This window comes from Muntiacus reevesi, chromosome 21 (assembly GCF_963930625.1).
Source record: "Muntiacus reevesi chromosome 21, mMunRee1.1, whole genome shotgun sequence".
NCBI lineage: Eukaryota > Metazoa > Chordata > Mammalia > Artiodactyla > Cervidae > Muntiacus > Muntiacus reevesi.
In genome coordinates, this window is record NC_089269.1 from 28,999,353 (window position 1) to 29,022,839 (window position 23,487).

The 23,487-nt window shown below is 36.5% G+C and overlaps 1 protein-coding gene across 7 annotated transcripts in view; it reads right to left on the reverse strand.

The window, feature by feature from the left end:
• Positions 1 to 5,667: 5,667 nt before the first annotated feature.
• ROBO2 (roundabout guidance receptor 2) overlaps positions 5,668 to 23,487 on the reverse strand; it is a 655,957-nt gene continuing 638,137 nt past the window's right edge. For 2 of the 7 annotated variants that reach the window (XM_065913477.1, XM_065913475.1), the window contains exons 25-29: positions 20,541 to 20,723; positions 17,821 to 17,994; positions 10,978 to 11,250; positions 9,010 to 9,210; positions 5,668 to 7,161 (exon numbers count right to left, since the gene is read on the reverse strand). In XM_065913477.1, the coding sequence (XP_065769549.1) occupies positions 7,160 to 7,161; positions 9,010 to 9,210; positions 10,978 to 11,250; positions 17,821 to 17,994; positions 20,541 to 20,723 (833 nt within the window). In that variant the 3' untranslated portion in view covers positions 5,668 to 7,159. The remainder of the gene's footprint in view (positions 7,162 to 9,009; positions 9,211 to 10,977; positions 11,251 to 17,820; positions 17,995 to 20,540; positions 20,724 to 23,487) is intronic. The other 5 variants (XM_065913481.1, XM_065913480.1, XM_065913476.1 and 2 more) reach the window with 4 other exon arrangements.

Here is a 23,487-nt window from a genome sequence, read left to right on the forward strand (position 1 = left end):
TAAATATCTATTAAAATTTCATACACTATTTTGAGGAAAACTCGAATACTGGATAAAGTGATGGGGCAAGGGGGAGGTTAATGAAGCTAATACAAATTGTATTGCTTATGAATTTTTTGGAAAGCTTAGCTTAGTGCCTCTTTCCCTTTAGTTCAAAAACATTCATCAAAAAGATACTTTTCTAGAGATCAGGGGCGGACTTCACAGGACATACTCATCTATTTATGCAGGCAAAAGCTATTTCTGTTTTAATTACTCTGAATATTTAACTCTTAGCATAATATCTCAATGCTTGCTTGCACAAGGAAGCAGTAAGGAAACAAGGGCAAAAACAAATAAAAAATAACTACCCCCCCAAAAAAAAACCCCCGCAAAAACTAGTTTGTCAGAAAGAAATCATTCATAGCGGTTGTCTAGAAAAACATCATCTAAGAAAAACTGACCAAAAAAATGTTGTCTACTACCTAGAAGCTGTATCCACCAAGGCATTTTTTTTTTAGTGACAAAAGGTACTATGATCTAAGGGCTGTTACAAGAGCCTACAAATTGGACACTGACCTGAGCCAAAGGTGATTTATTTGAATTATAAAACAAAAGTATTTTTCCTTTATTAGGAACATAATTTAATATATATATGTGTATATATATACTTCTTGTAGCTTGACAGCCTTATGGCAGAAAGTGAAGAGGAACTAAAAAGCCTCTTGATGAAAGTGAAAGAGGAGAGTGAAAAAGTTGGCTTAAAGCTTAACATTCAGAAGACTAAGATCATGGCATCTGGTCCCATCACCTCATGGGAAATAGATGGGGAGACAGTGGAAACGGTGTCAGACTTTATTTTTTTGGGCTCCAAAATCACTGTGGATGGTGACTGCAGCCATGAAATTAAAAGATGCTTGCTCCTTGGAAGGAAAGTTATGACTAAACTAGATAGCATATTAAAAAGCAGGGACATTACTTTGCCAACAAAGGTCCATCTGGTCAACGCTATGGTTTTTCCAGTGGTCATGGATGGATGTGAGAGTTGGACTGTGAAGAAAGCTGAGTGCCGAAAAATTGATGCTTTTAAACTATGGTGTTGGAGAAGGCTCTTGAGAGTCCCTTGGACTGCAAGGAAATCCAACCAGTCCATCCTAAAGGAGATCAGTCCTGGGTGTTCATTGGAAGGACTGATGCTAAAGCTGAAACTCCAGTACTTTTGCCACCTCATGCGAAGAGCTGACTCATTGGAAAAGACTCTGATGCTGGGAGGGATTGGGGGCAGGAGGAGAAGGGGACGACAGAGGATGAGATGGCTGGATGGCATCACCGACTCGATGGACATGAGTTTGAGTAAGCTCCGGGAGTTGGTGATGGGCAGGGAGGCCTGGCGTGCTGTGATTCATGGGGTCGCAAAGAGTCGGACACGACTGAGCGACTGAACTGACTGACTGACTGACTGACAGCTGGAAGGAGAAAATGTGTTAACTAGAAGCTGCAAAGGAATTCACGTTTGTAGTTCTTTATAAATTAAATGCACAGTCATGCAGATGTTCTTCACCTGTCACTGGGATTCCTGACAGCTTTGCAACACTTTCGTGTATCAGATTCCTTTCCCTGGGCCTGAAGAAAACTCCTTCTGAGGATGAAGGCCAAAACCAGATGCTAAATTCATTCAGGTTAAACAGTCCTCGAAATCCTGCGAGCCCACCCTGGGCTCCCCAGGTGGTGCAGCAGTAAAGAATCCGATGCAAGAGATGCAGGTTTGATCCCCAAGTCAGGAAAATCCCCCAGAGTAGGAAATGGCAACCCACTCCCCTATTCTTGCCTGGAAAATTCCATGGACAGAGGAGCCTGGCAGGCTATACAGAAATCAGAGCTGCAAAGATCTGGACAGGACGGAGCACACACCCACATCCCCCACCCTGCCCTTGCCCCTGCCGGCCCCACGCTTAGCAAGTATTTGTACTCGCCTTTTCTTTTGAATTCTTGTGACAGTTTTCTATTACTGCGCAGCTTTGTTTCACATCTCTGCTATGAAGTGAAATTTAGCATGAACCCTGCTGATTTCTTCTTCAAAAAACATAAAATACATCTTCACAAGTTGAGGGCATTAAATATTATTTGGTGTTTAAATGCGTACCACTGATATATCTTTTCTCTAGCTCATGTACAATAATTGAGAGAACAGTGTATCACTTTAATACATCTTTCTGGTAACTTTTCACTTCTGCCCTATGTAGGAGCTTCCATGGCATACTCAGATTCAACAGAGCAATGATTGTTTTGTAGGTGCCTCAGTGGGTAAAGAGCCTGTCTGAAATACAGGAGACCCTGGAGACATGGGTTTGATTCCTGGGTAGGGAAGATCCCCTGGAAGAGGGCATGGCAACCCACTCCAATATTCTTGTCTGGAGAATCCCATGGACAGAGGAGCCTGGCAGTTCATAGGTCACAAAGAGTCAGACCCAACTGAGTATACCACTACCATTTTCATATTGGTAACTGATATATTTTGTCTTTATCCACATATACATTGCTATTGATGTAATATTCTTTGTAATTATTTTAACACTATTTATCGTCTTATTGTTAACCTAAATTAAATGGATCTCTGAAATCTGTTGTTCACTTCCCATGGATATTTTTAATATTTTTAAATGAATTAAGGTTTTCTATTTTTAATTTTCCTATTACTAAGATTACTAAAGAACTCAAAAGTTCTTTTTAGTTTTAGAGAGCATCTGATCCTGTAATTACACTTAGTGAGAAAGAATGAAGTATTTATGAAGTACAATAGATTAAGAGAATTTTTCTTTTCTACCCAATCCCTAAGATAACTGTTCGACATCCATCATCTTAAAAAATTTTTCATGAATTATTCGAAAGCAATTAAGAAATACCCATTTTCTTCCAATTCTCACACTTAGTTATATTTAAAAAGTAATTATTTAATAAAATAATTAAATATTAAAAATAATTTGTTAAGTACTTTTGCAGCCAAAAACTTTATATTGTATCTATCTGAAGGATTTCATGGGGTGGGGAAGATCAGCTCCCTAAAGTAGTGCTCATAGAGTGGGATCTATAATTTCAAATGCTTTTAACATTTAACTTTTAGTCACTTGCTATACATCAACACCAATTTCTATTAATCACCACCCAATCTATAACCAAATGAGAAAATGAGATTATGCATTTGGTCATAAAATATTAATGTAGAATTCTAAAAGTGACAAAATGGTCTGTTTTTGATTTGTCTACAAATCAAAGCAAGCAAGTCTGTTTTACATAAATGGCTTTTTTACAAATTTGAAATGTGAATATATTTTATTTTTTTTCCCAGTGAGTACACAATACACAATTCTTTGACAATACTATTAACCAATTTTATGCCAATTTCTTTTTTGATCTAACAACATCAAATGAAACACATTAAGATTTTGGACGCTGTTTGGTGACTTAAACAAACTACAATTAAAAAAAATCCATCTATAAAACAAAGTATAAAAAGTCTACCCACGGCCACAAAATCCCTTATCTTGCAACACTTTAAAGTCACAATAAATGCTTTTGAAAAGTATGAGATCAGAAAAATTAGTAAATTGAACTTCGTTAAAAAAGTATGGTGTTTCATTTGAAGTACATATCATAGAGAAGCAAAAGAAAAGTTAACTTCACCTCTAAGATAATGTGGAAAGACATGTTGCTTTACACCAATTCTTGTCAAGTAATTCTATAAATACAGTATACAGAAGCAGATGAGCAAATTAGTGAATGTTATGGTTCTGCATATCTTTAATACTGACACACAATCACTTTCCAGTGGAGAAGATAAACCATAGTTTAGAGCTCCTTCGTATTATAATTAAGTTGTCAACGGGCAATTACATAACTGTTGGCTAGAAATCTAGAGGTGTTCTATCAAACTCATACAAACTTTCAACTCAAAACCCATTGAAAGTATATTTAAATAGAGCATTAGGCTATGACATAGAACACCATTTAATGTTTTGTTACCCAGAGAAAATCAATTTGCAATATTTTTACTTCCCTTTGATTACAGGTTATTGTAAATGCTGGTCTCGGTTTTCCTATATTCGCCATTGAACTGGATTCAAATCCTGTGAAGAAGAAATCAGCTGTTTTCATATCCCCGTACTTTAAATTCGGCCTGGGGGGAGAACTGGAGCATGCGTAGGGCCACTCTGCTTGCGTACACCGAGGCACACAGGAGTTGGATACTAATTCGGCTGCTGTCCCCACTGCAGACTACGCGTGTTAAGGATGGAGCTATTCTCCTGCGGGCGTGAAGACACAGCAGCGCTGCCTGTGAGGGCAAGATGAGATTACACGCTCCTACCTAGACTTCCTTCTGAGAGCTTAGGCCGGCCCCTGTTTAGACCTGCACAAGAGTGAGCTCTGTGAATTTCCAATCATTTCACTGGCTTCCAAATGAAAAAATTCGTGGTAGCTCTCATGACATTCTGACTTACACTTACTGGAAGTTTTTTACATATAGCAAGGTGACAAAGGCTTTGATTTTTGGTAGTCTTCCTGAATTCATGTGGGTAGCCACAGTATTTTTTCTTGCTTTGCATCTACAGGAGGAGAATATTTTGGGTGCAATATTAGCCAATTAATCTAAAACTAGACTTAACGGGGAATGTGATCTATTGTAAAAGAACATTCCAAGTAATCATAAGGCCTGACTTACTCTAACCAAAACAGTTAATTTTTATGAACTGAAGGTATGATACCATGCCCTGGATTACTCCAGAAGTCATATACACATATTCTGTTTCGAAGTCTTCGTTTATTAGCTACATATACTTCCAGTTACCAGGGGTAAAAGTCTATGTGTAGTATCTGCAATGAATTAAAGTTTCAGGCTAACTTGGGTTATAGGGGAGCATGAAGCATAAAGAAGGAAGCAAAAAATGAACAAAACTTTGCATTTAAAGAGAAAGAGATGCAGTAGGGGAAGGCATAAATAAAAATCTAAATTCTTCACATCCTACAGTTGCATATAGGTATGTATTCATTCTTCACAGAAACTTCTCATCATCCCTAGTCTCTGTCCCAGAGAAATCAAACTGCATTAAAATTCAGGCACTGATGGTAGAAAGATGACAAAGGGAATAGTAAGGGTGTCTCAGAATTCTTTTTCTCTTCAGTGTAGAAATGAACTACATGGGACCAAGAAGATGTAGGGGGCCCATAAAGAATATTATGTTCCTCTCTACTCTTGCCTGTGTTGATGCAGCCTTAGGGAATAAAAAAGATGGAAACATTTAACTAGGTTCCTCCCTTCGCTATAACAGTATGATACACAGTTGGTGACTGAGCCAATAATGCAGAGTATGAATTGCCATTCAAACTGGTCCCATATTCTAGAACTGATCTTAACCATCATAGTGAATATCTTTCAAAGTACCAACTACTGAACGTATCATAGGACAAACATGAGAAAGCATAACTAGAAATATAATTTAAATTGTGTAGGTAGCACGTGGAAAAATGTCACAAGTGGGAATTTCAGAAAATTTCTCTGCTACTTGACTGATTGACTATACATGTACAGTAGCTAATATATATTTCAAAGTCATATTCATTTGGAGGATACATGATTGATGTTCAGGAACTTCTGGTTCTCAAAGTCGTGAAAACAAATGAGGCAGGACACTGTTATTAATGTCCACTTATGAGGTTTGGTTTTATTTAAAAAGTGTATAAACATGCATTGTTCTTCTTTAAAATTATTCTTTTCGATTTACTCATTCAAAGTGGGTCAAACATTTTTTAGTTGGTAGCCAATTTCTGAGAATGAACCATAAAAGATTTATTCCAATAAATCTACTTACTGTGAACTGAACATACTCTGAACACTGCTTTTTAAGCACTTACAATTTGGCTATACATTTGGTGGCATAAACTTCACTTCTTAATCAAATGAAACACAAAGTTGCAAATAGACTGCATTATTTTTTAAAAAGTAATGACTTGAAGTGATGCAGCTCTATCCTCTAGCATGTACTGTACATGTATTAGAAAGATGAAACAAGATATTGCAATAGAGTTTTTGTATTTGGAAGCAGCCCGAGTATGTCCTAATAATAAATTGCCTCTTTAACTATTTGCTAGATATTCTAGAGTTCATTTTATTTGTTTCCTTGGGGAACTTCATATTATATTCTGACTTAATGAGTTGGAGAGATTAGTTATGGTAATTCAGACAATGTTTTTTAAAAAACTGTAATATAAATACAGCTCTTGTGAAACACACTAATTTCCTTTTGCTTGTTGTTAATTCTGAGACAGGTCAATTACAATGACAGGTAAAGTTGTTTCTAAACATAACTTTAATTTCCTTTTTTTAAAAAGCAAGTTTAGTACATCATTGCTACCTGTATATTTTAATGCCTATTCAGTTTTAGGATTTCAACTTCCTTCTTTTGACCCCTGTTCTTATCAATAGTAAAAAGCCACGTAACTGCTTTTCTTTCCTTTTTTTTTTATTATTGACTCAGTCCCTGATGTTCAAAGAAGACTTAGCCAACATCACTGTTCCTTTGCATCTTCCTATTTCTACACCCCAACGGAAAGCCCCCTAATGTCATTGGTTACAACCAGCATTATCCAACCTAGCTTACAGTACAGAAACTCCCTTCACATTCAGTCTTTTTCTTCATGTCACGAGGAGTAGAGATTTGTGCTTATCACCAAATAAAATTGCAGTGCAAAATTTAAACATAAAAGTTACACAATTAAAAGTTAATATATGGCACCACAGCCTATTAATTCACATATAGTACAACAGACCAATAAGAACAGACAATAATATGAACAGAGCTAAAAAGAGTGAGCTTGCATAGAAATGCACAAAAGAAATTATATACAGAGGAAAATCCTTTTCTTCCTGGAGGGCGAGCTTTGTTTTCTTTCTTTTTTATATACTCCTGACAAGAAAGAGTTAAGGTGGGTGGTGTACTTAAGAGAAGAACACAAGTAAAATATCTGTGGGATATGTGTGGCTGTGTGTCTTTACATTGCATTTACAGTTCTTTTAATAGTACATAAATAAAGAAATTGTTCATTGCACTGATTATTAGTGTTATCACTTCCATGAGTTCAGACCTGATGGTCTTTCAGAGCAGCTTTGCATGTCTCCTCTCAGTTACTCTGCGAAGAGATTAAAGAAAAAAAAAAAACAGAAATAAGTTTGCATTTAAACTAAGTAGTCTATATCTTGATCAGCATAACAAAAAGCAAGGCACACAGATAATAGATGAAGATGACATCTTGGATTTTGTGAGGTTGTGAATTTAAAATTTTTTGCTTATGGAAAGGGAAAGACAAAGAACGTTGTAAAATTTCGCGACTTAACATCCAAGTAAATCATTTTTATATTTCTTATGAGCCTATAATTACTCCCATATAATAGTTACAGTAAAATCCAAGTAGTCCTGAATCAAATTAAAATGATAAACACATCTTAATTATAATCAGATTAGTAACAGGTAACAATAATAACTCCTATTAATTAAAATTAAAGAAATTTACAGTTTTGAAAGTACTTTCAGCTTTCATTATCTCATGGCATTCCCCAGTCTGAGCATCAGAGTAATGTGAACATATGAGTAATGCAATGCTTTAGACAAGGGCATAGAGAGTCAGGAAGGCAGTTTACTTTCTTTTCTCACATAACCAGAGAACATTGAGAAGACTGGAATTTAGGGCTATTCCTTCAGATAAACTGAATTCAAGGAAGCAGTTGAAAATATAATTCTGACACTGGTTAGTGAAATTGGTAGGTTGAGAAGAGAAGGTTGAGAAGACTGGAATTCAGGGCTATTCCTTCAGATAAACTGAATTCAAGGAAGCAGTTGAAAATATAATTCTGACACTGGTTCGTGAAATTGGTAACTTTCATGATGCAATGAACACAAAGAATTCAATGCTTTTTACTGTGTGTGACAAACCGTGACACCCTCTCTCTTTCTCTAGTATTTTATAATTAAAAAGTAGTTTAATTATATTAACTACCAATGCCAGTTCTTTATCAAAAAGAGAAATTTATAAGTTATTGTAATCGAAGTACTACAAATTAACTAAAATCAATGATGAACTTTTCAAGGCTGACTTCCTAAATGTACAAAATAAAAAAATGAAGTGACTAGGGGATGAGGAATTCCCAAGAAGGTTCTTTAAAACTACCAACGGGCAAATATTTCCCTATTGTGCTCAGTTAAGCAGGCAAAGAAAACTACAAAAAACTATATTTAATTAACATGTAAGTATTAAAATTAATTGCCTAATTTCTACAATTTTTGTACAAAAAAAATCCAAGCTTGAGACAGAAGAAATGTTTTACTTGACTGATAGAAAGAGCAGTGGTCTTTATTATAACCAAACCTGCTCAAAATCATAATTTATTTTTTTCTCATCGTAAAGCAAGCTTTTTCTACAGTTTTGAAATTTGTTTACTGTGGCAGTGTTATTGATAGGATTCGGGACATACTTCAAAATATGGTACCTTAGCATACTGAATATCTTAGAGTGAGGGAGTTTGAAAAAAATAGCAGAAGCATAAAGAGCACTCTGACTTCCACCTCACCCTTCCCTGAAGGATGATGATTTAATCTATGTGACAGATACCTGCTCTGTACCAAGAGAAAGGAAGTTATTTTTGTCAAAATTTTGTTAAACTAACCTTTGGTTACTTCTTCACGCTTTACTATCCCCAGCCCAGACCTCTTTTTAAATTCTCACACATTTACTCTTTCTTTGTCTAAAGGAGCAAAAAGTTTACTGCCCTTCTTTGAGTCTTCATTCTCCTGTGAAGGCTCCCATGTTCATGTAAAAATTCAATAAAATGTGTATGCTTCTTTTTCTTGGTGATCTCTCTCATCAGTTTGGTTTTCAGACCCAGTCAGATATTCTAAGAGGGTCAAGGAAAACATTTTTCTCCCTTACGTTATTCTCCCAGTTTTCTTTCTCAGTGCCTTTTAAATGCCCTAAGGCACTTACATAATTCACCTGTAAACTGTCCTTGACTATTTGAGCCCATATATCCTATGTCAAGAAGGTCGCTGGCATTGCGCTGGTGGCTTCCCCTCAAAGCATCGGCCTTCCTAGGTCCAGTGGATCCCTTAGAAGAAGCCGTTCCTGACGAGCTGTGACCCCCTGGAGATGGGAAATTGGGCTTGCTGTAGGGCACCAATGTCTCATCTGAAAAAAAGGGAATGCAATGGGTTTAGGTGAACAGCTAAACAGAGGCAAAACAAATTTAACGTTAAGCTCAAGCTAGGCTTCTTTATCATTTCACTCTTTAGTAAAATTAGAAAGAATTTAACAAGACCCAGATATTAAAGGAATGTCTATGTGCAGGCAACATGTCCTACAACAGGAACTGAGGCAGGATTAAATTAAAAGAGATCTTGGGATAAGTATACAATGTCATGTATTATTTGCAAAATTTAAATTCATTATAAAAGAGATTTGCATGTAATGACTGTATTGTTTGACAAAATCTTTTCGGAGAATAATTTCTGGGTTCAGTGGGGCTGAAATTTAATTTTTTCACTAAGATGGAAGGAACATGGTTTTTGTCTTAAATTATGGCAACATTTTCTCAATTTAGATAAAGAACTATATGCTAGTTAATAAACTAAGCTTCTTAAATTTCTATTGCTTCTTTGAATAGAAATATACTATTTGAAAAGCTGTTTATTTCCTTAAAGAAAAAGAGAAACTCATTCATTTTATTAATGTTCCTATCCTTTTTATGTACCATCTCTCTAAAAATAATCCATGATGTGCATTACTAAATACTTAATACTTTGAAATACTACTGCTTTTTCTCTCTCTTTTTCTCTTTCTTCTTTCATTTTTTCTCCATCTCTCTTGCTCTCCACCCCTCTGTCTCTTGTCTCTTTCTAGGGATGAGTTATCATTACTGTGATTAGGTGACAAAAAACATGCTAACTCCATTTAGAATTTCTCTTCTTAGATAGCTTTAATGACAAGCATCACATGATTTTTCTTTTACAGCCTTAATGATGTAAGCTTCCTAAATGTTCCACTAAATCTAGATATTAATATTATCATCTTTTGGCTCTTTCCTAACTATATTTCAAGCTAAAACTTTAAGCACCAAGTTGTGACAAAATAAAATTATTGAAAATGCATAAGTAGAGGACATATCCAGAAAAGACTGAGTCCAAATAAATGAAAGAATGTATAAGGAAACTTTCAATGTGTGTGTGTGTGTGTGTATGTATGTTTTAATACTCAATGAATTCTGACATAAGAGATGTTGCAGAAATGATTTCTATAACTGGTTAAACGTACCTCCACCAAAAAAAAAAAAAAAAAATCCAACTGCAAATGATGAAACTTATTTTGTGACATTTCCAGCAAGCTTGATTTATAAGCAAAAACATTTCCCATTGAAGTGCTAATAATCAACTCAATTTAATCAGTTGGAGCAAGTGCAGGTGCCAGTTTCACCTTTTCTAATATGAATATTCTGTGGTTGTCTGTTTATTTGCAACTTTGTTATTTCCGTTAATTTACCAATTTGACTGAAGTGAGTTCTCTAAAAATAACTAGTTACTTCAGTCAAAATGGACAAATTGGTTGAAGGCAGAGATTCAATTGATACTAAAGATGAAGTTTAGTGGTCTTAAAAGTACTCGATACAAACAAAAATGGCAAAAAAAAAAAAAAAAAATCAAATGGTTTCCTGAGCATTACAGATGAAGCCCAATGTCTCTTGGGCTCAAAGAGCCTACGCAGAGGTTAACTTGAGGAAGGACCCCTACTGGACTCAGCCTTAAGGGGTGCGCAGGTGAGCTTTGCTGTGAATTCCAACTTCAATTAGTGGTTCAAGGCAAATGCATTTCAGATGCCCTTAAACAACTGGCATTTCCAAAATACCTGGTAGAAAAAAAAAAGGTCAAAGTCCACACTTTCTTGGGACTGTGCAGAACACACCTGGTCCGACACCTTGTTTGTGGAGGGCTTTCCGTATGTCTTCTGGGCGTTCAGTGGAGTTTATCCATTCCTGGGTTTGCCGCTGCCACTCTAGGGACGTTTTAGCTGGACAATCCAAAGAGCTCTTTGTGTCTTCTAGGGTGGATGCTTGCTGTCTCTCCAGAGAGCTTCCTTTCCTCTCTGTTGAATTTTCCACGTTACCAGCATGCTGGCTCGAGCCTATCTGTTGCCTTAAACCCTGACCTGGAGGGGGATCTGGTGGTGGTGGAAGATCTAAAAATTTTGAATAATGTTTAGAATAAACTAAAATGTAATAAAAAAAAATACAGGTTTTAATTCAAGATGAAGAAAAAAGAAAAACGTCGCCCTCCTAAAGGTATCACCCATACAAAATAAATTTTGGAGAGGAAAGGTCAGTTATTTATATCTGAAATGCATATTATTGGTCGCTTTGCTATCTTTTGATCACAGTGCCTTTGAAATAAAATCAACCAATTTTATCCAACTATTGTACATGGTGAGTGTTTTCAATTGCACATGGAGACTGATGTCCAAGGTGTAAAGGACAGTTTATGATTTCTCCATCTTTAAGCCACTGTCCACTGCCACCTCCCCAAAGTAGGATACCAGGAAGCAAAACAACTAGAAATTCTAGCAGCTGTGTTAATAAAAGGCCCCGGGAAGAATAAAAGCTGCCCTGTCAATCTCCCTAGGAAATGTTGCCCTCGGGAAATTAAGAACTGTATGCTGGATCATACACAGCATATGACTGCTCTTGTTCGTGTATGTGGCACATTCAGCAACAAAGTGTTAAGCTAACATTTATTAAATGCAATTAACATTCTGCCTGACAACCAATTCTGGCTGTTCGTTTCATGAGTTAGCTAATGAGTTACAACTAATATATTATAATCTTCCAATGTATTAATTTTAATAAGTAATAACCAATGTTCGGAGTTTAGATAGAATATGTTTCATGGTGCTAGAGAAGGCAATGCATCATGAAAAGCTGAGATGTAGTGGAATATATAATTTTTCATAAAAGCTCTTTACATTAAATACACGAAAAAATTAAAAGTTCAAATACCTAGCTAATTTTTCATTTTTCTCTTATTAGCTTGTTAGACCATGACGCTTTTATATTTGAAATGTCTTCAATTGTGAAATCATAGTCGCTTTTTTCATACATAAGTATTATAGTTCTATAATATAATGTATACTGTTATACTAGTCCTATACTAATATTACTTTGTTGAAGATTTTGAGATCTTCTAAACATTCTAATGAGATGGTTGGATGGCATCACCGACTCGATGGACATGAGTTTGAGTAAACTCCGGGAGTTCATGATGGACAGGGAGGCCTGGTGTGCTGTGATTCATGGGGTTGCAAAGAGTCGGACACGACTGAGCGGCTGAACTGAACTGAACTGAAACATTCTAACATTCCTTTGGATTATTTCCTCCATTTTTTTGGAATGTTGTTGCAAACTTTGTTCATCCTTAGAGTATCAATAGCTATATTATTTGTTCACCAAGATCCATTATCATGGACAATATACATACTTGTATCATTAATAGAAGATAATGTATATAACATAGATAATTATTTCCCATGCAATCTTAGCAATGGTGCACTTGTTTCTAATAATATTGTTCATGAAATTCAAAAGGGGAAAGTATAAATTTCTTGTGTACACAAGATAGTCTAAGGAAGGCTAAGTTGCTCCTTTAAAAGACTTTCTTAAGAAGTTTCATATTCTCCTTTATAAGCAAATTAATATTGACCTTCATTAAACTGACAATGAAAATATCCTCAGAATCTACTTGGGGAGTTCCTACACTGGAGCAGCATTCCCAGTTCTTTTGTACATCATCTTGTTAGATTATGAATTCCTAATTATTGAAGGGAACTTGGTTTCTATCTGGGAGAACAGAGTTGCAATTGGAACATTTCTTCCAAAATGAAAAGGTAATCCAATATTGAGAGATCTGTTTGTTGAATAATTCACCAATGAGTTTGGTGCTTCCTCTATACTCAATACTGATTTCCTTCAGTTTGTATTATTAGAAATGCAAATTAATTATTTTACTTGAGTTATTAGACTTAAGACTGCCAGTTGGGGGGAAATTATTACATTTGCTTCTAAAATAACATATCTCGTCATTGATTTTTATTCTCCATCAGAGCAGCTTAATTTTTAAAATGGCCAAAATGGCATCTGCTTATGCTAGCTAAAATTCTGATTACTATTTAATTTAACCTGAAATTATATGGCTACATAATTCAGTAATATCCTTGGAGTTTGTGTAGTCTAAGATGAAAGAACATTGAAAGCACATTGAAATAAATTGGAAAAAAAGATGAGATTAAGAATGGCTGTGGAAAAAATGAAAGAATGTAATCAAATATGTTTGCTTAAATTAAATTTATTATTCATTTCTGTTGATTCATTTCAACTAAATCAATTCACCAAAGAGACTCTTACTGGCCTACTGAGGATTTGCAATTGTCAGGCACAACAATCCAGTGATACGTCTGTCATTATTATACTCTTTTTTAGGTAAGAAAAATAGGCGTAAAGAAATCAAATATCTCCAGTCTGGGTCTCTCCTTCCATGAACTCCAGATTCATCTTAAGTAAATCCATATTGAAGAGTTTGGCTTTGATGTTTAGTAAGCATCTCAGATTTCACACCTGGAAAGTGAGCTCTAGAACTTCCTGTGCAAAACGTTTCCTCCCTAATGTTCCTCATCTCAAGTACTACAAGCTGGTCCTAAGGCTGGAGTAATCTTTGACTTCCCTGCTTTATACCTTTATTAATTTCATTAAGCTGTGGGCTCTGCCTCCCTATTTAGAATTCAACCTTTCTCGTTGCTCCCACTGATTCTAGCTTGGTGTGGATCTCAACCACCTATTCCCTACATTACTTACATAGTTTCTGTGTGATTCCACACAGAATCACATTCAGGCTATCTCGTAGCATTCAGAATGATTTGTTTTTTAATAAAAACTGAAGGAAAATCTCTAACTCCCCTGCCTTATGCACACACACTCTCTCTCACACACACACACATGCGTGCACACACCATTACTGTTTTCTCAAAGTAAAGAGCCGGTGTCCTTACAGAGGCTTATAGGGTCCTCAGAACAATGGTCCTCACTTACTTGTCTGACTTCACACTCTATTTTGCTGCTCTCTCTGCTTCACCTACAGTCCATGGGGCCGCAGATACGACTGAGCGAGCACACACACTGCTTCAGTCACACTCTTCCTCTTCCTTTTAATTAAACACTTGAGGATGCCACTCGCTGTTCTCATTTCCTGGAATGACTTTTCCTCAGATATAAGCATTGCTCTTTCTCTCGTAATCTTCTAATCTATTCTCAAATGTCATCTTCTTGGTAAGGCCTCCCCTGAGCACTCTACATTAAAAATATCTCCCCCATGTCTATATTTCTCAGCTTCCTTCCTAGGTTTTGTTTTCTCCATGACACCACCATCTTGTATACCTTTACTTTTCACTTTTATATTTATGTTTGCCTTTATCTATCTTCTCTCACTAGAATGTGAGCTACAGGAGGCCAGGGAATTTCATCTGTATAGTTCCCACTGTGCCTGTCGTTTGGTAGGAGCTTAATAAATATTTGAATGAACAGATTTATGAATGAATAGATTAATGAATAGAGTAATGACTAATTTGCTCAATGGTCAAATTTATTCCATGGCAGAGCTGGGAAAGAGCCCTTTCTCTGAAGAGACATTAGGATGAAGGGAGGACAGGCTGAAAAGTGATGATTTAGGGAAAAAAGGCTGACAGAGAACTAACTACCTCTCTTGCCTCCTTTGTTCAGCATTGGTCAATGGATTCGCTTTAAAGGATATTCTTTGGTTTATGCAAATGGATAGATGATTTGCACTGAACAATGCCTACTTAGGTGAGACTTTATCCAATGGGGAAGAACATTTCCTAATTTGTGTGTGGGTTTTTGCATAGTCTTTGAAACAGAGACTGATACTGCCTACAATAATAACGTTCCTGCTCCAGTAGATAGTTTGACGCCATGTGACAGAGTTCCTGCCCATGAAGGAGTGAATGTACCACCTGTGGGCCTAGCCACCATCTCATCTAGTCGCTCAGCTGTGCCCAACTCTTTGTGACCCCATGGTCCGCCAGGTTCCTCTGTCCATGAGATTCTCTGAGCAAGAACACTGGAGTGGGTTGCTAGTTCCTTTTCCAGGGGATCTGCCCAACCTAGCATTCGAACCTGGGTCTCCCACATTGCAGGCAGATTCTTTACCATCTGAGTCACTGACAAGCTATAGAACGTTCCAGGTAATCACTTCTGTTCTGTCTTCCCTCGCTCAGAAACCAGGAAGGTCCCATCTTGGAAATAACGGGGTATCAATATTTAAGAAGCAAACGTCTTTACACTACAACTTTGAGGAGAGCCACCTGACCTTTATAGATCACTGTGTCTGTGAGAAATAAACGGTTACCATGCTAAGCCACTGAGGGGATAGAGGCTGATATAGCAGCCATCAATGGTTACCCTGATTACTATATTCATAAACACTGCTGTAAAATCTATAATGCAAAAATTTTACTGTAAAACATCTATACATTAAGTGCTACTAAACTTCCCCAAAAGAACAGTTTGATTTTACATACAAATCATATGAACTTATTACTGATGCATGGATTCATACCATATAAAAACTATGGCATAAACATCTGTGGTAAAATAGCAGTATTCTTAAAGATAACCTGTAGAGTGTGATCCAAAATAAATCTTCTTTATCATACCTAAAATGTCTTTGGATCAAACACTTGTGAGCCAAAATATGCTTTGCAATATCAGTACTTTCAGAATGTATCTACTAATGACACATAATCCAAAATCTTTTTTGGAAAGCTGGTAAATTTGAAAGTTTAGGAACCTATTTGTGTTTTAGAAATATAAGCAATATATCAATCATGCTTTAAACTAGGAGTTAGGTTACTTTAACTAGACTTTCTGAAGAAAGCTTGCAAGGAAAATGTTTTAGGGAGAAAGAAAAGAGCTATTTTATTGGTTTATATTTTATATCTTCCACATATTCTGGATATGATCTTCAAACATTTTGGAAAAGCCACAAAAATACCCATATAGTCCCTGGATATTTCCCTCTCTTCATGACATTCATAGCAGGAAAATCATACAAAATTATTAATGCTGAGATTTGTAATAGAATATCAGTGAGTAGTCCTTTGTATTTGGAAGGAATAAGATCAACACTATAGACTGCTTCAAGTGCTCAACTAATCTTCAGATCATTGGGGGCAGAAAGGAGATGGCACACATTTTTGCTCACCACAGGATATCCACTTATTGAGAATCAAAATTTTGATTGTACCCTTACCCTTGTATTCCACAGAAACACTTTCCAACGAAAACAAAGGAAGCAGGAAAGATAAGTAAACCTGAAGGCTTTTAGACAACTTATTTTGGGCTTTTAAAGTCTTCTTAGCATTATTAAATGACAAGAGGAAGCACATGGAGACTGCCAGCGAAAGACCTGCCCTCAAACGAATAAAGAGCAAATACTTCCTTTCCAAGGAAGCCTCATCCTGTCCTATAATGGGAGGTCTAAGAGCCTGAGATGAGTGCCAAGAACGCAGTTACAGCTTCTCAAAGCTAACTGCATATTAGGTTCTCCAGTGGAGCTTTAAAAATACTCATGGCTGGTTTTCGCCCCAGAACAATTAAATCAAAATCTCCAGGGTGTATTTTAAGAGTTCCCCAGATGGTTCTGATGTGCAGCCTGGCTAGGTTCATTCTTTTGATGTTTGGTAGTGCTATCTCAGGAAGAAGTTTGTGTGCTTAGCGGATATAGTGTAGAGAAAGAGGAAGAAATTTACCTCTGGGTCTGACATTATACTGGGCTCTTTACATATGTAATCTTACATATTCCTTAGGATAAAACTTCAGTATACATACTTTTTTCCCCATATTTAGACATATGATAATTAAGTTGAATACAGAGTTGATGAACTATTTCTTATTGAAAAAGGACGTCTTCCAATAATATTTTGTTCCCTGAAACTAGCAGTATTTAAGCAAATACTCAAAGACTGGATGCTGTATATAGGTGAAAAAATTGAGATAAATCCAAGCTATGGGCCAAAGTAAGCCATTGCCTGTTTTGTCAATGAAGGTTTATTGGAAATCAGTTATATCCATTCATTTACATTTATCTATAGCTGCACAGACACTAGTAGTCTTGATAGAGATTGTTTGGCTTGGCTAAAGCCAAACATATTTACTATCTAGACTTCTCAGAAGGTTACTGACCCATCAACCAGATGGTCTATAACATATTTTTAGCCCTGAAATTCGTGAAATTTAAAAATTCATAAACTGGAAATCTTTGTCAAAAAAAAATAAAAGACTTTTTGAAAAGGTCTTTTTCAAAAGTGAAGTACCATCTAAGACATCTTAATTCAGCTTCAAAAACGATTCAACGACATGGCGAGTGCACATGCTACTGACGTTTTCTTCCTTATTCTTAAAAAGGAATGGCCGTTGGGAAGCACTAATGGGAAAATGCCAGAATGGCAGAAAAATCAACATGGTCAAGCAGGATGGCATGTATTTCCTGCGGCTGGATAATTGGAAATAAATCCAGATTGTTAAAGAAAAGAGGGTGTTTTATTGAAATAAGACCACACTGCCAGGGGGTCAGCCTGGCTGCATAACAAGGTGATACCTGATCTACCATCGTGTCTTTAGGCTAAGTTACTGACTTCGCAGAACAAGTCTCTTCAGTTAGGAGACCAGAGAGAGGAAAACAAACCTACCATCTGCCATCCCTTCCCTGCGGTGAGGCAAGGCTGGCTGCGGGTCCGCTCGCCCGCCCTTGTGTTTTTTAGTGGGCCGAGGCCTCTGACTCTGACTCAGAGCTGCACTGGTGTTACTGTCAGTAGAAAATGGGCTGGTTGGTCGAGGTCTTTGAGAGGAGGTAAAGGCTTTGCCTGAAAAGTAAACAAAGGGAACGAGATATAGAGAACGTTATTATAAGGCGCTGATTCTGTTTTGTATTTCTGCTCTAAGACTAACTTCTAAAGCTGCCTGGAGATGTCATTTGAAGATACAAAATACTGGTCCATCTCCATAGGAAAAATATGCCCTCTTGCATTTTTTTGGTCCAGTTTTTATAACCAATACACTACCCACTGAAAAATGCAAACAAATGAATATGAAACAGGTCCACCACCAATCAACATTCCTTGATTATATTTTGATTTAACCTTGGTGATCTTAGTGACATTTTCATAGATATATGCAAATTTGTGCAGCTTTTACTCCTTAAAGTTAAGAAAGCTTTTTCTGAAGTGAATTATGTACTGTCTTGTTTAATCAAATTTCACCCTTGGAATCTTACGAACTTTCTTTGAGCACAGAAAAATGTCCTGTAGTAATTACATTTTAAATTTTACATGAAAGGTCTGCTCAGACACATATATTAAATTGACCTTACCACCCATACATATACACAATGAATTCTACTTCTTTTAGCAGAAACTCAATAACATTAGTGTATAGTATAGGATAAATAGCAGTTTAAAATCACCTTGTAAAATCACCAAAGTGCAATAGGTGTTTTCTGATGAATAGTACTCTATCTGAGCAGACTCCGAATTCTTACTGAAAAATGAAATGTGCTATGTCCTTTTCTTGCAGCTTAGTGTAATATGTTGGGAAATATATTCTGGCAAAAGGTTAACTAATAAATTTTCAACATCTTATGGGTTTAATTATGGCATGAGAGCGTTTATGTACATATATTTATTTTCTTGTGCATGTATTCATTTCATTCAAAATTACTGTATGTGGTTACATTTTAAGTCAATGTGACGTGATACTGTTTAATGCTTTATCAGCTATTAGCATACATGCAAGAAACGTACTTATGCCTTCTAATTTATTAGTTTCCTCGCACTTTCTTACTGCTCTGCTTATATCTATGTCACACAAAGCGCTCAGACAACATAAAGTTTCTCACTTGGGCCTTCTAAAGCAAGAAAACTTGAATAACTGTTATAGTACAACATATTTTAGCTCAGATGCTATATGAAAAATAAACCTCTGCAATGCCTGGAGAATCTTCCTTACTTTGTAGATACCTAGTGCACACTCAGATAGTATGATGTTATATGGTGGTATAATTCAAAGAAAGTTCCCAAGACTCATTTTTATAACCTGAGAGTTTAGTGAAGGGTCAAAGTTATTTATCTTTACCTTACTATTTGAATACTATTAAGATTTCAAAAATGCATGTAGCATTTCATTAGTTTGTTTTGTAAGGTAGCTCAGTTTAATTACACCAGAGTTTTCTGCTATGGGCATTTAAGACATACACACAGTCGTGTATTAATAATAGGATCATGCCAAAGCTATTTTGTTCAGTAAAACAAATGATTACAAAATTACTGATCTATTAACACAGTGAATTACATATTTATTTTTGAGTTAATGATAAAAAAACCTGGAAAACTATATAATTGGTCTTTTATATTATTATTATTTATTATTTTCAGAAATCCAAATTAAATTGTGCTATAGAACAATACACAAGTAATCATCATTTTATTCAACTGGCAAATGCAGTGGGTGTATTTTTAATTAGCATCCTTTAAAACAAATAATAAAGTATTGGATTAAAATCTTAACAGCCAAACAACTACTAAGACTATCAGCCATTTGAAATGTTAGACTGACAGCCTCAGACCCATTCTCCCCATGCTGAGAAAGCCTTCCCAGAAACTGCATTTGCAGAAAGAAAAGGGGCAAAGGAAAGTAATGGAGATAAAAGCCGAATAATGTTAATCACTGGGTACATTATTGATTGTGTGAGAATTTTGCAAAGTGTGAGTTATTGAAAATTTAATGGCAATCTTAGCTGCAGCTTGGCTGTAATAGAAGAAGGAAGCAGATTCCAGTTAATCAGTAGAGCTTTGAAGGGAAAGGGGAATAAAGGATGGAAGGCTGTGAAAGTGAAAAGTGAAAATGAAAGTTGTGTCCTACTTTTGTGACCCCATGGACTATAGAGTCCATGGAATTCTCCAGGCCAGAATACTGGAGTGGGTAGCCTTTCCCCTCTCCAGGGGATCTTCCCAACCCAGGGATCGAATCCAGGTTTCCCACATGGCAGGAGGATTCTTTACCAGCTAAGCCACAAGGGAAGCCCAAGAATACTGGAGTGGGTAGCCTATCCCTTCTCCAGGGGATCTTCCTGATCCAGGAATTGAACGAGGGTCTCCTGCATTGCAGGCGGCTTCTTTACCAACTGAGCTAGCAGGGAAGCCCTGGAAGGTGAGGAGTAGGAGCTTATTCTTGGCTCTGCAGAGGGAGCATCTAAGAGAGTTCTGGTAATAACTGAGCATTCAGACTTTGTCCATGCAGATTAGAGAGAGCCCTGCACTCAGACGCACTGAGGAGAAAGGACAGGAGATCAATAGCTCAGTGTTCAGGGGAAAGATTCTCTCATGCAAAGCGTGTTGACTCAGAGTCTACCAACCTGTTCTTGTAAGGCTGGTTCCATCCAGCCTAAAACCAGCTTTATCTGCTGCTGCCACCAGAGCTTGTGCAAAACTGCCGCTGGCAAAGATGGAGCCATCTGAGGAGCTACCTACGCTAGATCTATGACTAGAAAAGTTACGGTCCTCGTCAGATGCAGAGCCCCATCCATTTACCATTGAACCTAAAAACAAATGTATTGTCTAGTGAGTTGTATATATTGAACAGCTCATCGGCTTGTACACACTATACTAATGAGCAATGAGGATTCCTCCACTCCTCACTCTTCCTTGAGGTAAACCTGGCTTCATCCAGATTTCTTCAGCCATGAGCAAGCATCATCCATGTTTTAAACATTTCTTATACAGAAGAATTAAGTTCACTTAAAACCTGTATCTGTTTGCAATCCCTGAATAGGACGTTTCCTATGACTCCATTCTGATGTTTTTCAAACTGTAACATAATTATTTTCTAAAAGAGAATTGCTATGTATATGCTAAGGCCTAGAATTCAAAGAATAACACTTTTATTGAAATAAAGTATAGCATATTTAAAGTCAACTTATCAAGAACTCAGTTGAACAGTGTGAATATATTTTGAATTTAATGTAGGCTAGTGATAATTTTAGTGAAATGTACACTTGCTTACTGCAGAAGGGCTAAAATTATTTTAAGATTTTCAAATAAAAATTTGATTACTCAGGAAATAATAAAAACTAATAATAAAAATGCACAAATAATATCAGAACAAATAGAATATAACAAAATATTTCTTTTTGTAAAATTCTATTATTTTCAAAGCTCAGTATGATTTCTTTGTTTTCCATTATTTGAAGAACTCTAGTTTTCTCTTTAATACTAATCTTTATTTTAGAAAATTAAACATTATAAAGAAAACCAGTGACATTAAATTGGATTTTTCTACAAAGTGCAAAATGACAACAGAGGGAAAGAATCACAGCTTTATGTGTAAAGAGCTGCAAAACAAGATGCTACTGAGAAATACTTATTCTTAATTTTAGCAAGTCATTTACACTTGTGTCCTTTTTTTTAGACCAAAGCACAAGGAGATCATACTCAATTACTTAATACAATTAATATTATAATATTTCAGTTGATGTACAATTAATATATGACACAATTAAGATACCAAGTGTTGCTTATCCCAAATTTTTAAAAAGAGTCTAAGACTATGGCACTAATTAGTTAATATTAACTAATTTAACATTAGTTAATATTTCTAAATAAACCAAATACATATTCACATAAAAGAGACTAAGACTATGGCATTTAAGTGCCATAGATTTTCCCCCCTTTCCTCTAATAGTCAAGAGACAACAGTAAAATGTTGCCATGATAAAGTCTTTGTACCTTCAGCTGAGGTGCCAGGATGCAATAACATGGGTTCATGCACTTTCATGACACAGAAAGCAGAAACCAGAGGGGTTAGAAGGATCAGAGAAGTTAAAAGGGTGTTAAGTGTAGTAGAGAAAGATAGAGTTTTGATTTTATTTGCCAAAAGCACGGAGATGCACTTTTTCCTTTCCAAACAAATTCCCCAGACACAGGCCACTGCAAGGAAGCCAAGATAACACCAGCAACAGAGCCTCCTCTGAGAGAACCATTTCTGAGTTAATAATCACAAGTCAAGGACCAACAGCCTAAATTGAAAGGAGAAATGATGCAATCAACTTTGCAATATAATGCTAGAGTAGATAAGAAAAAATCAAAGTGATTCAACCAGTGATCACAAAAGAACATGAAACCCTAGAACTGAGGATATTTTCAAAACATGGGAAAACTCAGTCCTGGCCCATCCTATGTCCTATTTTCAGTATTTCTAAACATCTGCTGAATATCTGCAAATAAATCTGTGCCAACTCACTGAAACTCACTCTCCAAACAACTGTCACCTTTTCTATATCTCCAATTTCATTCCTGATTTCCTTCTGGTCCCTTCTACCTTCCTCATTGTTATATGAATTATTTTTTTCTGAAACATTAAATCACATAATTCTGTTTGTCCATTCAAAACCTTACTTAGTCTGTCAATACACTTAAACACCAACTGTTTTTGAGTATTTGAGATCCTTCGATACCTAGTGCAGCCTACCTTCCCAGTCCTATCCCTCTAACAGCCTGTGCCTCGTTACCTCTCCTGCTTCATCTCATTCCTTTGACACATCTCTAGATTGCTAACTCTAGTGCCCACTGCCAGACTTTGAAGTCCAGATCATCTCTTTCATCACCCTGATTCTACTTCATCTTCAACCCTGTCTAAGAGAGGCTCAATCTCTTTACCCCCTGTGTTCTTTAAACAATGAGCATACACTAGCATATATTATCTCTGAAATGGAGCAGACCCTTTGGTCCTTGTCCCCCATGTCCTCTGCTTGCCTTTTGTCTGTGGAAAAACTTTAGCCATAGGATACGTTTAATCAGAGAAATGAGAAAATGCAAAAACAAAGGAAAGCAGACAAAGGAGATCAAATACTAATAGTTTATAGTCATTCAGTATATTCAAGGACCTTTAGTTCCTCTCAAGGGCTATAGAAAATATCCTGAATCATATCCTGTGAGCTGTCGTGTAGATTCTGAACCCCCAGAATCTATAACCCCCACAGGGTGAAGAAGTTCATTACATGATGACCAGGCTGTAGCGAGGATACAAGCTGCCACAATTCTAAGAACTGTCCTCAAGAAATGGGAGCAAACCGACCCTGGAATGGAAAAGTAACTGTTCTTAAAACAATCAAGATGATGCTGGTCAGATCACGAAGGGCTAATTTCAAGATGATGGTCAGAGCTGACTGAAACACACGCTGTTTCTGCATGTTGCCCCTTCCCGCAGCCTATTATCAGTGGTGGGGAGTTGGCCTTTGGACAGGCGCCCACCTTCCTCTCCCCCAACCCTGCCTTGCCAGTATCCAAAACAAAGCAAACCTTCCT